Here is a 15836-nt window from a genome sequence, read left to right as displayed (position 1 = left end):
CGGATAGCATTTGTAGAAGGATCCGGATGCGGATCCATCTAACAAATGCATTGAAACAACGGATCCGTCTCTCCGGTGTCATCCGGAAAAACGCAACCGGTATTTATTTATTTTTGGGCATTTTTAAAGGTCTGTGCATGCACAGACCGGAAAACTGGATCTGCTTTGCCATTTCCATTTTAATGGAAAATAATGCCGGATCCGGCATGTGTTCCTGAATTTTGGACGGAGAAAATACCGCAGCATGCTGCGGTATTTTCTCCGGCCAAATATCGCAAGAGGGACTGAACTGATGCAATGCATTAGGATAAAACTAATCAGTTATTTTCCGTTATTGAGCCCCTAGGACAGAACTCTGCACCAGAAAAGAATAATGCTAGTGAGAAAGTACCATTATTTACAGAGCAGGTCACCATGAGGTCAATTAAAGAATAAGAAGACCCTAAGGGGATATTACTGAGGCTACTTTCACACTTGCGTTTGGGGCTCCGCTTGTGAGCTCCGTTTGAAGGCTCTCACAAGCGGCCCCGAACACTTCCGTCCAGCCCTAATGCATTCTGAGTGGATGCGGATCCGCTCAGAATGCCTCAGTCTGACACCGTTTGGCCTCCGCTCCGCTCAGCAGGCTTGCAGCGTTCAGGTGTCCGTCTGGCCGTGCGGAGGCAAACGGATCCGTCCAGACTTACAATGTAAGTCAATGGTGACGCATCCGTTTAAATTTGACACAATATGGCTCAATTTTCAAACGGATCCGTCCCCCATTGACTTTCCCCGTCCCCGTCTGAAGCTACTTTCACACTTTGAATTTTTTCTACAATATAATGCAGACTGATCTGTTCTGAACGGATCCCATCGTCTGCATTATGTGAGCGGATCCGTCTGTGCAGACCCCAGACGGATCCGCTCTGAACGCAAGTGTGAAAGTAGCCTAAACAGTTTAACACCAAAAAGGACAAAATACTATAAAAGATTGCAAGGAAGAAATACAAGGTTAGAAAAGTCACTACTGACATCAAACACAGTATGTGCACATTTGTAAGTAATTAGAAGGTACCGCTGGCACACAGCGTCCAGAGCCTTGACAGCCTGGCATTACCTGACATATCTCCCTATCCCCGGGCTCCAGCATTCGTAGAGCTCCCCTCCATGGCAGTCACAACACAGTGCCCCTTCCTTCTACTAGTAACACTTGTGTCCTCCAGTTTTCCCTTTAATCTTCCAATGAACACGTCTCTTCACCAATTCTAGGAGACGTCCCCCTCCACTTGTTCAGTAGAGCCCCTTCCAGAGTAGGCAGTCCCAACAAGTCTCCTTCACGCCCCCACCTTCCACTGTCTGGAAGCTCTATACAATGTAGCCTTCTGCTGACAGTACAGTAACGTGAAGTCTGCTGTGTCAGGGGTGGTCAGACAGCATCCAGCTCACTAGAAGAATGTGCCATCTGCCAGCTTCAGGATGGGCACCTGGTTGTCAAGGGCAATTTTGTAGCCATCATGATGACAATGTTTCACTTAGGGTACTTTCACACTAGCGCTATTCTTTTCCGGCGCTGAGTTCCGTCACAGGGGCTCTATACTGGAAAAGAACTGATCAGGATTATCCCTATGCATTCTGAATGGAGAGTAATCCGTTCAGGATGCATCAGGATGTCTTCAGTTCAGTCTTTTTGACTGATCAGGCAAAAGACGAAACCGCAGCATGCTACGGTATTATCTCTGGCGAAAAAAACTGAAGACTTGCCCGAATCCGGCATTTTTCCCCATAGGAACGTATTAGTGCCGGATCCGTCCTGCATATGCAGACCGGTAAAAATGTGAAAAAAGATACGAAACAAATCCGTCTGTCCGCATGACAAGCGGAGAGACGGATCCGTTCTTGCAATGCATTTGTGAGATGGATCCGCATCCAGATGCTTCTCACAAATGCTTTCAGTCACATCCAGACCAGCGGATCCGGCGGTCAGTTCCGACGACGGAACTGCCCGCCGGATCACACTGCCGCAAGTGTGAAAGTAGCCTAAGCCATGTCTTAAGGTTCTGCTGCTCCAGTGTCAGGACATGAATCATTTTCTATGGGTGGCAACATTTACCTGTAAAATGCCATAGGCAAAATAATATTTTTTGGGTCCCAACATTTTTGTGTAAACTGAGACATCATGGTTTTCAAGAATCACAAAACAATAAAGCGGTTCTACACCTTTTGATTACTGATGATCAGCATCTCATTTGTGGGGGGTCTGACACCCGGACCCCCGTCGATCAGCCGTCTCAGAAGGCAGTAGCGCTACAGCCTCCTCGCTGTTTCCCACAGGCCTAGTGACGTCATGACTATTATCACTGGCCTTGGCGCAGCTCAGACCCAATGAAGTGAACAAGGCCGAGCCACACCCAGGCTAGTGATAATAGTCATGGCGTCACTGACCTGCCGGAAACAGCGCTACTGCCTTCTCAAACAGCTGAGTGGTGGGGGTCCAGGGTGTCAGATACTGATGATCTATCCAAAAGGTGCAGAACCCCGGACATATCCCCATCTTCCCCCACTCTGCCCCTCTGTCATGAGCATCTTGCCCTGCTCTGTATCTGGAGATCCGGGGACGTACCAGGCTCTCCATTTGTAAGCTGGGGTACTGCAGATGTCACTGGCACTAATGGACAGGCTTTAACGCTGCCCTAGCCGGTTCGGCAGTTTTAGAAATATAAACAAAGTTTGATGTGGAAATGCAGAAAAAGGAATGTGGAAAATCTGCATAAACGACACTGCCGTGTGCATATACCGTACCACAGTGATGGAACAGATCCCAACATGACCGTATTTTGGATTTGCATGTCATCCGTGTGCTGTCCGCACCTGTGCGCCTTTTCCGCAAATAATGGAACATGTCCTATTCTTGCCTGTTTTGCGCTATTGGGTAAATGCAGCATGCACAAGGCCTATTGCAGTATTTGAGCGATACGGATGGGGTCAGGATCTGTTCAGGGAAAGGCCTAATGCACACGGCCGTTGTTTTGGTCCGCATCCGAGCCGCTAAAACTGCGCTGTCCGCATCCGTTGCTCCGTTCTGTGGTCCACCCAAAAAATTACAACCTGTCCTATTCTTGTCCGCGTTTTGCGGACAAGAATAGGCAGTTATATTAATAGCTGTCTGCGCAGTTTCGCAAATTGCAGAATGCACACGGGCGCCATCCGTGTTTTGCGGATCTGTGGTTTGTGGACCGCAAAACACACAACAGTCGTGTGCATGAGGCCCAAAACTGACGGTTTTGCACACAACTTGAATAAATTTCGGTTGGCCCCATTCAAATGAAGGGAACGGATGTTCAGTCGCAGCAACTTCAGCAACGAGGTATATGCCCTGAATGCACACACCGTGAACACTGCCTGGTGTCTATGGGCGGCCCAGCGTACAATGAGGACAGCTACATTACTAAGGGCACATGCACACTGACGTATTTTCTTTCCGCTTCTATTCCGGGTTTTCTTTTGCAAATCGTATGCTGAACCCTTCAGTTCAATGGGGCTGTAGAAAATACAGAAATTACTTTGTGTTCATTCCGTTTATGTTTGTCCACATGGCCGTTCAGTTTTTTGCGTTCCGTATATTGTCCGTTTTCGGAACCATTAATTTCAATAGGTCCGCAAAAAAAACTGAATGTACTCCGTATGCATTCCGTATTTCCGTTTTTACGTTCCAAGATAGAACATGTCCTATTATTGTCCGCATAATGGACAAGGATAGTACTGTTCTATTAGGGGCCAGATGTTCCGTTCTGCAACAAACAGAATGCACATAGATGTCAGCCGCAGGGCCGGCCTTTGGGGTGTGCGGCCGCACAGGGCGCCATAGCAACAGGGGCGCTGGGCGGCCGACAGCTCGCAATGTATATGAGGCAGCGGCAGGCGAGGCTGCACTTGTGTTCTACCTCGGGGCGCCCCCTCCATCTCCCCCTCCCCTGTCTGACCTGATTCCTCCTCCCCTGTGTCTGACCTGCCTGCTGCCCCCGCCGCTGCCAATAAGAAGAGACGGGAGGAGGAGGGGAGGGGCTGTGGCCACTGTGCCACCAACGTTTCTTATAAAGTTATACAAATACAGGAGGCGGGTGCCGGAATCAAATAGCCGGCACCCGACCTCTGTGACAGGGAGCTGCGATCAGCGGCAGTTGAGTTAACCCTTCAGGTGCGGTACCTGAGGGGTTAACTGCCGCTGATCGCAGCTCCCTGTCACAGAGGTCGGGTGCCGGCTATTTGATTCCGGCACCCGCCTCCTGTATTTGTATAACTTTATAAGAAACGTTGGTGGCATAGTGCGCCCCCCCCAACACCCCAGTATAAGAAACGTTGGTGGCACAGTGCGGCCCCCTCCCCCCCCAACACCCCAGTATAAGAAACGTTGGTGGCACAGTGGGAAGTGCCAATGAGGGTTAAAAAATAATAAAAAAAATTAACTCACCTCCTCCAGTTGATCGCTTAGCTGCCGGTCTCCTGTTCTTTCTTCAGGACCTGTGGTGACGTCACTGAGTTCATCACATGGTCCATTACCATGGTGATGGATCATGTGATGAGAACAGTGATGTCACCACAGGTCCTTTGACAGGTCATGAAGAAAGAACAGGAAACGATCAATTGGAGGAGGAGAGTTAATTTTTTATTTTTTTTTTAACCCTCATTGGCACTGCCCACTGCACCACCAATGTTTATTATATGGGGGGGGGGGGGGGGCGCGCACTGCGCCACCAATGTTTATTATACTGGGGTGTTGGGGGGGCGCACTGTGCCACCAATGTTTATTATACTGGGGTGTTGGGGGGGGGGGTGCACTGCGCCACCAATGTTCATCATACTGGGGTGTTGGGGGGGCGCACTGTGCCACCAATGTTTGTTATATTGGGGGGGCGCACTATGGGCCAGTGCACAGGTGCGGTGATCGGATGGATGTTCTCAGCTGGACACCGGCCGACACTGCGCATGCGCTGGGAGCCTCACCAGCGGTTAGGGTAGGGAAAAAGCACTGGCCCGTACGTAATTTTTCCCTTCCCTAACCGCTGGCGAGGCTCCCGGTGCATGCGCAGTGTCGGCCGGTGTCCAGCTGAGAACATCCATCCGATCACTGCGCCTGCACACTGGCCCATAGTTTTTCCCTACCCTAACCGCCGGCGAGGCTCCCGGCGCATGTGCACTCTGCTGTGAAATTTCCCTAACCTGTCGTTGTGCGCCTGCACGGCGCTGCACACCTCCTCACATCATGTCCGGTGCGACCGGAAGTGACGAAGGTAGGGAAATCTCACAAAGTAGGGGAGTATAACATTACACCGGCCTTTGGGGTGTGCGGGCTGGTAACTACTTGGTTGGATAGTCAGCCAGCCTATGCCATGATGCCAGCAACAAGCAGTGTTTTTTTTTTTTTTTTTTGGGGGGGGGGGGGGCGCCACAAGGTTAGCTCGCACAGGGCGCCTGAACACCTAAGGCCGGCCCTGGTCATCCGTATTTTTTGCGGACCGCAAAATACAGAAAAATTCACACAGTCGTGTGCAATTGGCCTTATTGTTCGCAAATCACGGTCCGAGGCCCCACTCAAGAAAAAAAAAAAAAAAAAAAAAAAAAACCCACACACGGAATTAGAGTTGTTGCGATCCCAAATTTTTTATTCTGTTTCGATACCATGAAAAAGTATTGCGATACTTGATACCATGCGGGAAAAATCGCACAGTTTTTATTTATTTTTTCTGTTCCGGAGTTCACTGCATAGATTTTTTTTATATTTTAATAGTTTGGACTTTTCTGACGTGGCGACGATATGTTTATTATTTATACATTTTATATGTGAAATTGGGGTGATTTTTTTTTTTTTTATACACTTTTTTTTATTGAATAACCATTTCCCCCCTTAGGGACTAGAACCTGGGATTTTTTTCATCCCTTGTCCTATTCAACCTGATAGAGCTCTATCAGGGTGAATAAGACTTCACACTGTCCCTGCTGCTGTGCACACAGCATCAGGGATGTTACCATGGCAGCCAGGGCTTCAGTAGCATCCTGGCTGCCATGGTAACCGATTGGAGCCCCAGGATTACACAGCTGGGGCTCTGATCAGAAGCTGCCACTGCCACCAATGAGGGGGAGGGGAGAGGACCCTGTGGCCACTGCCACCTAGGGTTGGACGATATCAAAAATATACCCACGATAACGATATTAAGAAATGTATTGCAATAACGATATATATCGCGATAAATGCCCATTTAGAAGAAAAAAACACTTGGGGCCACAAGGAGACGTTACACTGTATGGGGGCAGCCACAAGGAGACGTTACACTGTATGGGGGCAGCCACAAGGAGACGTTAATTGTATTAATCATTGGTGGCAGTGGCCACAGGGTCCCCCTCCCATCATTGGTGGCAGTGGGCCCCCCCCTCCTCCCTCCCCAATATTAATCTTTGGAGGCCACAGGGTCGTCCCCCCATCATTGGTGGCAGTGGGTAGTTCTGATCGGAGTCCCAGCAGTGTAATGCTGGGGCTCCGATCGGTTACCATGGCAGCCAGGAAGCTACTGAAGCCCTGGCTGCTATGGTATGTTAGTAAGCAGCATTATACTCACGTGCGCCGTGGCCACCGGGCGCTCCTTCTTCTGTTTGTGCGGCGCACAGACCTATGACCTATGAGAAAAAAGAGCGCCCGGCGGCCACTGCGCACGTGAGTATAATGCCGCTCACTAACATACCATAGCAGCCAGGGCTTCAGTAGCTTCCTGGCTGCCATGGTAACCGATCGGAGCCCCAGCATTACACTGCTGGGGCTCCGATCGGAACTGCCCACTGCTGCCACCAATGCAGGGACTTAAGAACATTCCCGGCACCCGACCTCTGAGAGGACGCTGTGATCACTGCGCTGGGATTAATTGCGTGGATCACAGAGTCCTCTCAGAGGTCGGGTGCCGGGAATGCGAGTCACAGTATTCCTTCCCTCCCTCACGCCGGCCGAATGGATAAGAGCGCCGCAAGTACTCTGTAAATGTGCCGTACGGTACTTCACGCTGGGGCGGGCGGCCGCGGATTTAGAAGCGGTCAGCGAACATGACCGCTTCTATGACGTCACGAAATACCACGATATTTAGGAAACGCGATATCGCCATATCGAAGTTTTTTTAATACCGCGGTATATCGTGATACCGGTATATCGCCCAACCCTACTGCCACCAATGATTTTAATGGGGTGGGGGGGTTGAGGGGGGGCCACTGCGCCACCAATGATAATTACCCCTTAATACAGGAGGCAGGTACTGGCAGATCAGCGGCAGTTAACCGCACCTGAGGGATTAACTGCCGCTGATCGCAGCTCCCTGCCGGCACCCCCTCCTGTATTATGTTTTAAAGACTACTTTTCCTGGGTCCAGACTTTAAGTATTAGGCTACACAGAGCGGCGCCCAGCAATGTCCCAACACTTACTATTAGTCCTGGGCACCGCTCCGTTCGCCCGCAGTGCCCAATTACTGTCTCCTCTCCTGCTCCATATGCTAATTACAATCGGAGCAATGGGGAGGAGAAATCAGCTTCTCTAGTGGGCGTTTCTTCTCCCTGGCTGTAGCGCTGTCCAATCACAGCGCAGGTAGAAGGAACTCCCAGGAGAGAAGCTGATGTCTCCTCCCTATTGCTCCGATAGTAATTAGCATATGGAGCAGGAGAGGAGACAGTAATGGGGCACTGCGGGTGAACGGAGCGGCGCCCAGGAATAATAGTAAGTGCTGGGACATGGCTGGGTGCCGCTCTGTGTAGGAAAAGTCGTATCATTGGTGGCGCAGTGCGCCCGCCCCTCTCTTCTCATTGGTGGCAGCGGCAGCAGAGGGGGAGGGAGAGACTGCTTCCTTCTCTCCTGTGCTGCTGAGAGAATTTGAGCGCGCTGACAGCTGCACGCTCATGTTCAGAGATACTAGGCTGCGCAGCAGCGCAGCCCAGTATAGAAAAAATGGAAATATCGATACGATACCGGGACAAAAGTATCGATTGGGTATCGAAATTTCGATACCCACAACAACCCTACACAGAACACATCCGTATTTTGCGGATCCATACTGTAGAAATGCTATGCCCAGCCCATATTGCTCATGTGTTTGGTGATTAATAAGTTACTGTTTCTGTATACGATTCGCAAAAAATGTATCAAATACAGAAACCATACGGAAATGTCTTGTGCAATAACAGAACGGAAGAGGACTTAAGGCTACAAGCACACGAACGTATCTGTTTTGCGGTTACGACATCCGTATGCCATCCATTTTTTTGGGCGGATCCATTGTAACAATGCCTAAGGCAACTTTCACACTGGCGTTTTGAATTCTGGATTCAATTGATGCGGACACCAAATCGTTTTGGTGTGCGCCTGGCGATGAGGAGCCAAACAGATCCGTCCTGACTTACAATGTAAGTCAATGGGAGCGGATCCGTTTTCACTGACACAATATGGTGCAACTGAAAACGGATCCGTCCCCCATTGACTTTCAATGTAATTCAGTACGGATCCGTTGTGACTTTTTTCTTCATAATGCAATGGATCCAATCGTTTGCATTATAGGTGCGGATCCGTCTGTGCAGAAACCAGATGGATCCACACCTAACGCAGGTGTGAAAGTAGCCTAAAACGGACAAGAATAGGACGTGTTCTATTTTTATTTTTTTTGCGGGGCTACGGAACGGCCACGCTGATGCGGACAGCGCACGGTTTGCTGTCCGCATTTTTTGCAGACCTGTTGAAATGAATGGGTCCGCATCCTATCAGCAAAGAAAACTGAACGGACACGGAAACAAACAAAGTGCGTGTTCATGTAGCCTAAATCAGAGAGAGAAAAAAAAAAAACTCAGATACGGAACAACGGATCAGTGAAAAATGGACTGCAAAACAACAGCGGTCGTGTGCATGAGCCCTAATGCTGTGCACACAGTACCTGTACTCCAGGTTGATCCACTGGCACACACATTCATCCCTTTATTTGACTTCTAGGAGGCACGATTTATAATAAAACAGGGGGGTCATGCAGCGTTCTATCACTTTCTTCCGCACATTTAGATCCTGGCCTGTGTAGTTTTACACTATATGGTAGCTGATCTTATCACGTTACAGGAAGTGCAGAAGTGCAGAATCGTGAGGTTACGCCCCAAATAACAGACAAGTCTGGATAAGTATAGCACATTAGTACAGGAGCAACAGTCTCTAAGTCATACACCCGCCTCTAGTCCCAAAAAATAGGCCTATTGCACAATCCTAGGCTGAAATATAACGGGATCCTGAGTAAAACCCAGCTCAGCTCTTATTACAAAGGTGGAGTCAGCTGTTTGGAATTCCTCTGGACTCCTCAGCGCCGAGCAGTTTACTGTTAGACATGGCCGATGCCTTATCTTCACAGGTACAGGCTACGCAGGAGTGTTTCTTCCAGCCAAAGTGACGACACAAGTCATGTCATAAAGAACACTGAAGGAAATGGATCAAAACTGGTGGAAAGTAGAACTGGCTTAGTTGCCCAGAGCAACCAATCAGATTCCACCTTTCATATTCCAAAGGAGCTGTGAGAAGTGAAAGGTGGAATCTGATTGGTTGCTCTGGGCGCTCCTTTACACCAGTTTTGATAAATCTCCATATTACACCTAGGTGGGCTGTCCATTTTTAAGCCATTATATCCAATATGTTGATATTTCGATCACTTTGTCCATACAGTACCCACCTGGCAGATAAGGGGGTACGACTATCGAATAAGCCAATCACCAGTGTGTCCAGCCTGAGAAGAGGAGTGGGTACCAGGTGAGAATCATTTTATATAAAAACATTGCACCCAATTACGTGCACATGGCGGAATTTGGCATTGGAATCTTGGTATGGACAACATGCCAAAATTCCGGAGGCAGCCAGGTGGCGCCTGCCTCCCATTGCTGGAGTTCATGGGCCAGCTGTTTAAAGCCACGACTCCACCAACAGGGAGCCTGTCCTTTATCAGTGCAGCATCTAGACGGTTAAACTGCATGTAAAACAGATCCGCTCTTCTCACACCGTCACGGCTTTGGCACAAGCCCCTATTTTAGCTCTGCGTCCAATCCACATTTTGTGAGGATCACACGTGGAAATGTCATCCATGTGCTGTCCACATCCGTGTGGGCGTTCCGGAATTTAAAGGAACATGTCCTATTCTTGTCTGCTTCGCGGACAAGAATAGTCATTAGAAAAATGTGGCATTGTGGTTTGTAGACCACAATATACATACAATTGCGTTCATGAGCCCTTAGGGTGCTATTAGGGTACTTTCACACTAGCGTTATTCTTTTCCGGCATAGAGTTCCGTCCTAGGGGCTAAATGCCGGAAAATAACTGATCAGTTTTATCCCCATGCATTCTGAATGGAGAGCAATCCGTTCAGGATGCATCAGTTCAGTCTTTTAGACTTTTCAGGACAGAGATCATACCGCAGCATGCTACGGTTTTATCACCGTCCAAAATTCCGGAACACTTACCGGAATGCCGAATCCGGCATTTTTACCCATTGAAATGCATTAATGCCAGATCCGGTCCAGAGTGTTCCGGCATTTTTACCCATTGAAATGCATTAATGCCAGATCCGGTCCAGAGTGTTCCGGCAAAACGGATCCGGCATTGCGGTCTGCACATGCTCAGACCGGAAAAAAAAAAAATATATGCTCTGATATACAGCAGCCCGGCAGTCCTGCTATGCCAGTGCCCATCTGCTTGGATATACAGCAGCCCGGCAGTCCTGCTATGCCAGTGCCCATCTGCTTGGATATACAGCAGCCCGGCAGTCCTGCTATGCCAGTGCCCATCTGCTTGGATATACAGCAGCCCGGCAGATCCGGACTAGGACTATACAGGGAACGCAGAACCTCTCAGGCAAATTGTAGGGCAAGCGAATTTGACAAAAAGAAATACACATTTAGAATCAGCGTGGGTCGCACCATGACTGATGGGTTACAGGTAGTGAAGGATTCATTGGCACAGACTACGACAGAATCATTTGTTACCATAAGGGTCCATTCACACGTCCGTAGCGTATTGCGGATCCGCAATACACCCAGCTGGCACCCCCATAGACCTGCCTATTATTGTCCGCAATTGCAGACAAGAATAGGACATGTTCTATTTTTTTCAAAAGCTGCGGACTGGAAGATCAGCGGCGCGCTCCAGAAATGCGGATGCGGACAGCACACTGTGTGCTGTTCGCATCCATTCCGTCCCTATAGAGAATGAATGGGTCCGCACAATTGCGGAACGGATGCGGACCAGATTTAGCCTCCTCAGTATAAATGGGTCACAAACTTTGTTGGGTGCAAAAAAATAAACTAAAAAATACTCGCCTTATCCCCCGGAATGAGCGGGCACCTGCTCTGTGACGGACACTTGCTAGCTAGACTTTTTTTATCCCCTAAAAAGACAAGTTTAATTTTTTTTAACAGCCGTTGGACGGGTGCTCTACTGTCTACGGGCATGTGAATAGCCCCATAGACTGTGATGGTTCGGAAAACGTCCATGTGACAGCCCTTTGTCACTGCCATAGGGTTCATACACAAGACCGCATTTGCTTCCGCGTCCGTTGCTTTATTTTGCAGCCTGTATGCGAAACCATTCGCTTCAAAGGGTCTTCAAAAGAAGAAAAAGGCAGATGACTGTGTGCATTCCATTTCCGTATGTCCGTTCTGCAAAAAAAATAGAACGTGTCCTACTCTTGTCTGTTTTGTGGACAAGGACAGGCATTGTTACAACGGATCCGCAAAAACCGACGCAACACGGACTTCACACAGATGTTATTCGTATTTGTTGCAGATCGCAAAATACATACGGTGGTGTGCATGAGCCCTTAGGCTGGGTTCCCATGTAGCGATAGAGATTGCTGCGGTTTTGGACATGTATTGCAGATTGCTCAGATAGACTGGCGCTGCACACTACTACTATATGTGAATTGTGCCTAAGGGGTCAATATCCGCACGTCAGCTGACTACTGGGGGCTCCAGGAGGGGGGCTTCCAAATCCAGCTGGAAGGAATCAGTGCAGGAATCTGATATCCGGCAGGGTATGCCCTTTACAGATCGGGCAAAGTGGCATACTGCCACATACACGGGCACCACCACAGAGTAAGTAAAGGAGTTGGCTCTGAACTTCTGACAGGAATGTGAGACCCAATAATCACGCGTTCTCTCCCCAAACGCCTACCACAAGTCAGCCGCGGGCACACGGCGGGCACACCACCCACCTATCATCTCCCCGTCCTCTGACATTTCGTCCAGCTCCAGGGAGGTCTCGTCGCTCGGGAACGCCATGGTGAGAGGCGCAGGATGTGAGCGCTCCTCCTCCGCAGTCTCAGGGTGTTGTCTCCGGAGTTGGCGGGAGGCTTCTTTCCGTCCTGGGTAGTTGGGGGCACCGGCCGCGCTATGCCCGCTGCCCAGCTCTAGCTGAGGGGTAAATACCAGCGCGGGGCAGTGCGCACAGGGCTGGGGGAGGGGCGGGGCTCAGCCCTAGTGTGTGAGGAGCCTGGAAGATGCTCGAGGAGGCGCTAGAGACGTCATTGCTGCTGCCTCCGGGCGCCTTCTGTAGTAGAGTACCGCAGGTGCCCCAACCAGAGGGTGGCTGCCCTTTAGCTCCCCCTGCTGGCAGGTAGCGGACTAGTGAGCAGCCGGCTATCCCAAGATCTGTAGAAATAGGTTTTGCCACGGCTGAAGTAACAGAAGCCCGGAGACCCTGCTCTGCCAAGGTATTAGCTCTCATGGACACCACCAGGTGGTTCCCTAGCCAGGCTAGTAAAGGGGTTAGGTCATCAGTATCTGATCAGAGGTGGTCCTACACCTGGGCCTATAAGCTGTTTGAGAAGGCAGGAGTGCTCGCACTAGCACCGTGGCTTTCTCTCAGCTTTTCCTTGGCTAGTGATGCCACGTTCATCAGTCACGTGGCCTAGGTGCAGTTCAGCTGGGGTTGCCACCTTTAGGCAGGATTTGCTCCCCCAGGTAGAAATACCCAACAGCATTTGGGGTGTTGAGCATCTTTTGCCTCTTATACCAAATTAATTAGTGATTTTGTTTGCCACCTTTCCCAACAATACAAACTACAAATTGGCGTGGTATTAAAAAGTAGGAAGTGCTCAGCCCCATATGCAGTGTTGCATCTGTACCGGGGGGCATACAATGGAGGATGCCTGCAGCGGACCACAAGTACCACAATGGACATCCTACACAGGATAGCAAATGTGTGGATGTTATAAACAGTAAAAATAATATAACAAGAACAGGTGCACTCTGCGCTCTTACTAACCCTCATACTGGTGTAAAATTGAGAATTAGCCAACATATCCTGATTTATCGCTAAGGCTGGGTTCACACCTGAGCGTTTTACAGCGCGTTCCTACGCGCTGTAAAACGCTCAACAAGGAGAAACCAATGCTTCTCTATCGGCATGGTTCTCACCTGGGCGTTTTACATCGCGTACGATCGCGCTGTAAAACGCCCGACGCCCCAAGAAGTACATGAGCTTCTTTGGGGCGTCTCGTCGCTCGTTCCTGTACATAGACTTTCGGGAACGCGCGACAATGGGCATTCGCTTGTCTCTGTATGCGCGATTGCAAACGCCGGTACAATCGCGCATACAGAGCGCTCCTTTCAGAACGCTCAGGTCTGAAGCCAGCGTAAACCTACCTGGGTCGTGTGGGCAAATTACAGGAGCACAAGGTCCGACTCAAAGCAATCTCCCAGTAACCTCCAGCATGTGACCATGCATACAATGGGAGGAGGCAGAGAGCTCCGAGCCCCACCCAAGACTGGCTGATATAGCCCCGGCCTCACATGTGCACCAGAATGCTGCCTGTGGATGGAAATAAAGGCACATTCAGACTAGGCATTTCTACACCTACAAAAATTCTAAATACAAACTACAAATTAGCGTGGTATTAAAAAGCAGGAAGTTCCCAACCCCATATGCAGTGGTGCATCTATACCTGGGGGGGGGCAGATCCTGCACTTGTGGTCTGCTGCTAATGGCGATCCCCAGCAAAAATGCATACAATGGAGCAGGGGTGGCCAACCTTACAGACACAAAGAGCCCAAAAAAATAATGTATGACCACCAGGAGCCATAAGCTATACATTTAGACACTAGTCAACGTATTTTTCGCCCTACAAGATGCACCTAGGTTTAAACAAAGCAAAATAAGAGAAAAACTATATTTGTCATCTTAGGCTTGGTCTACACGACGACATTTGTCGCGCAACAAAAGGGTGCAACATGCGACATGCTGCGACTGCGACGCGACAGTCGCAGAAAAATCCATCTTAAATGGATTTTCTGCGACTGTCGCAGTCGCAGCATGTCGCAGTGCGACACCATAGACTGCCATTATAAAAATTGTCGCGCGACATTGGTGCAACAAAATGTCGCGCGACAAATGTCGTCGTGTAGACCTAGCCTTATCTGAGGTCTAATAAAAATATTTTTTCATTAGCAGAGAAAAAAAAGATAAAATATATTTTTCATCAAACCGCAGATTAGACTCCCAAATCAGATCCTTAATCCTCATCTGACCTAAAATAAGATCCCCAAAATAAGACCCCCAATGTTCAGCCCTACCCATGCTGAGATCTGCCCTACCCATGCTCGGTTCTATCATTTAAAAAAATCTCTTCCCTCTCCTGATCAGGCACTGGGCTCCAGCTAGGTCAGGAACCTTCTACTCTGCAGGTCTGACACGCTCTCCACTGTGACCTGATGAGCGCAATATCAGGTCATACTGTGTGTCTCCACGTACTACTTTCTTACACTGTGTGCATCAGGATGTAGTGGAGAGTGAGCTGGAGCTGCAAAGTAGTAACAGTGCCCGATCAGGAAAAGAGATCTGAGCATGGGGTGGAGAGTGTTTCCTGGCTTCACAGCTAGAGCCTCACTTTAAGAAGCAAAGAGCCACAGGTTGGCCACCCCTGCAATGGAGGATGCCTGCAGCGGACCACAAGTACCACAATGGACATCCTACACAGGATAGCAAATGTGTGGATGTGATAAACAGTCAAAATAACATACCAAAGACAGGTGCACTCTGCGGTCTTAACCCTCATACTGGTGTAAAATTGAGAATTAGCCAACATATCCTGCTTGACTGACATGTCTGAGCCCGAACACCGCGCCAAAGTTTTTCAAGTAGCTCGGGACCTAACGCTAAACCTACCTGGGTCGTGTGGGCAATACCAGGGGCCAGTGGGCGAATTACAGGAGCGCAAGGTCCGACTCAAAGCAATCTCCCAGTAACCTCCAGCATGTGACCATGCATACAATGGGAGGAGGCAGAGAGCTCTGAGCCCCACCTAAGACTGGCAGATATAGCCCGGGCCTCACATGTGCACCAGAATGCTGCCTGTGGACAGAAATAAAGGCACATTCAGACTAGGAGTTTCTACACCAACAAAAAGTACCGGCCAAGTTAAGCCACACCCCAAAGGGGGTGTGGTTATAGGAGCGTTCCCCCAGTAAGAATAATGCCCCCATTAGTGCCTCCAGTATTAGTAATGCGCCCATTAGTGCCCCCCAATAAGAATAATGCCCCCAGTAAGAATAATGTCCCCATTAGTGCCCCCTAGTAAGAATAATGCCCTCATTAGTGCCCCCCAATAATAGTAATGCCCCAATTTGTGCCCCTTTCTTTGCTTGCGCTGCGGTGAACGCTCACTGCTGACTGGAAGCTCAGGACAGTACCGGCGCTCCAGTGTGATGATGTCGCGCAGGTCCTGTTCCTCAGTCAGCACTGAGAGTTCCCCCGCGGCGTGATCAAATGGAAGAGGTGATTTATTTTATTTTTTAATTAACACAAGTGGGGGGGGGG

At 49.5% G+C, this 15836-nt stretch overlaps 1 protein-coding gene across 2 annotated transcripts in view; it reads right to left on the bottom strand.

Annotated features, from left to right (window-relative positions):
- ANO6 (anoctamin 6) overlaps positions 1-12500 on the bottom strand; it is a 118776-nt gene extending 106276 nt beyond the window's left edge. Inside the window, exon 1 of one of the 2 annotated variants that reach the window (XM_044280377.1) lies at positions 12195-12500. Coding sequence is in view for 1 of the 2 variants with exons in the window: in XM_044280376.1 (XP_044136311.1) it covers positions 12235-12301 (67 nt within the window). In the remaining variant the exon portion in view is untranslated. The remainder of the gene's footprint in view (positions 1-12194) is intronic. The other variant, XM_044280376.1, reaches the window with a different exon arrangement.
- Positions 12501-15836: the final 3336 nt, after the last annotated feature.

Source organism: Bufo gargarizans, chromosome 2 (genome assembly GCF_014858855.1).
Source record: "Bufo gargarizans isolate SCDJY-AF-19 chromosome 2, ASM1485885v1, whole genome shotgun sequence".
In the NCBI taxonomy this organism is placed as follows: Eukaryota; Metazoa; Chordata; class Amphibia; order Anura; family Bufonidae; genus Bufo; species Bufo gargarizans.
The sequence above is the reverse complement of the archived record's forward strand: the minus strand, read 5'-3'. Positions and strand labels throughout refer to the sequence as shown.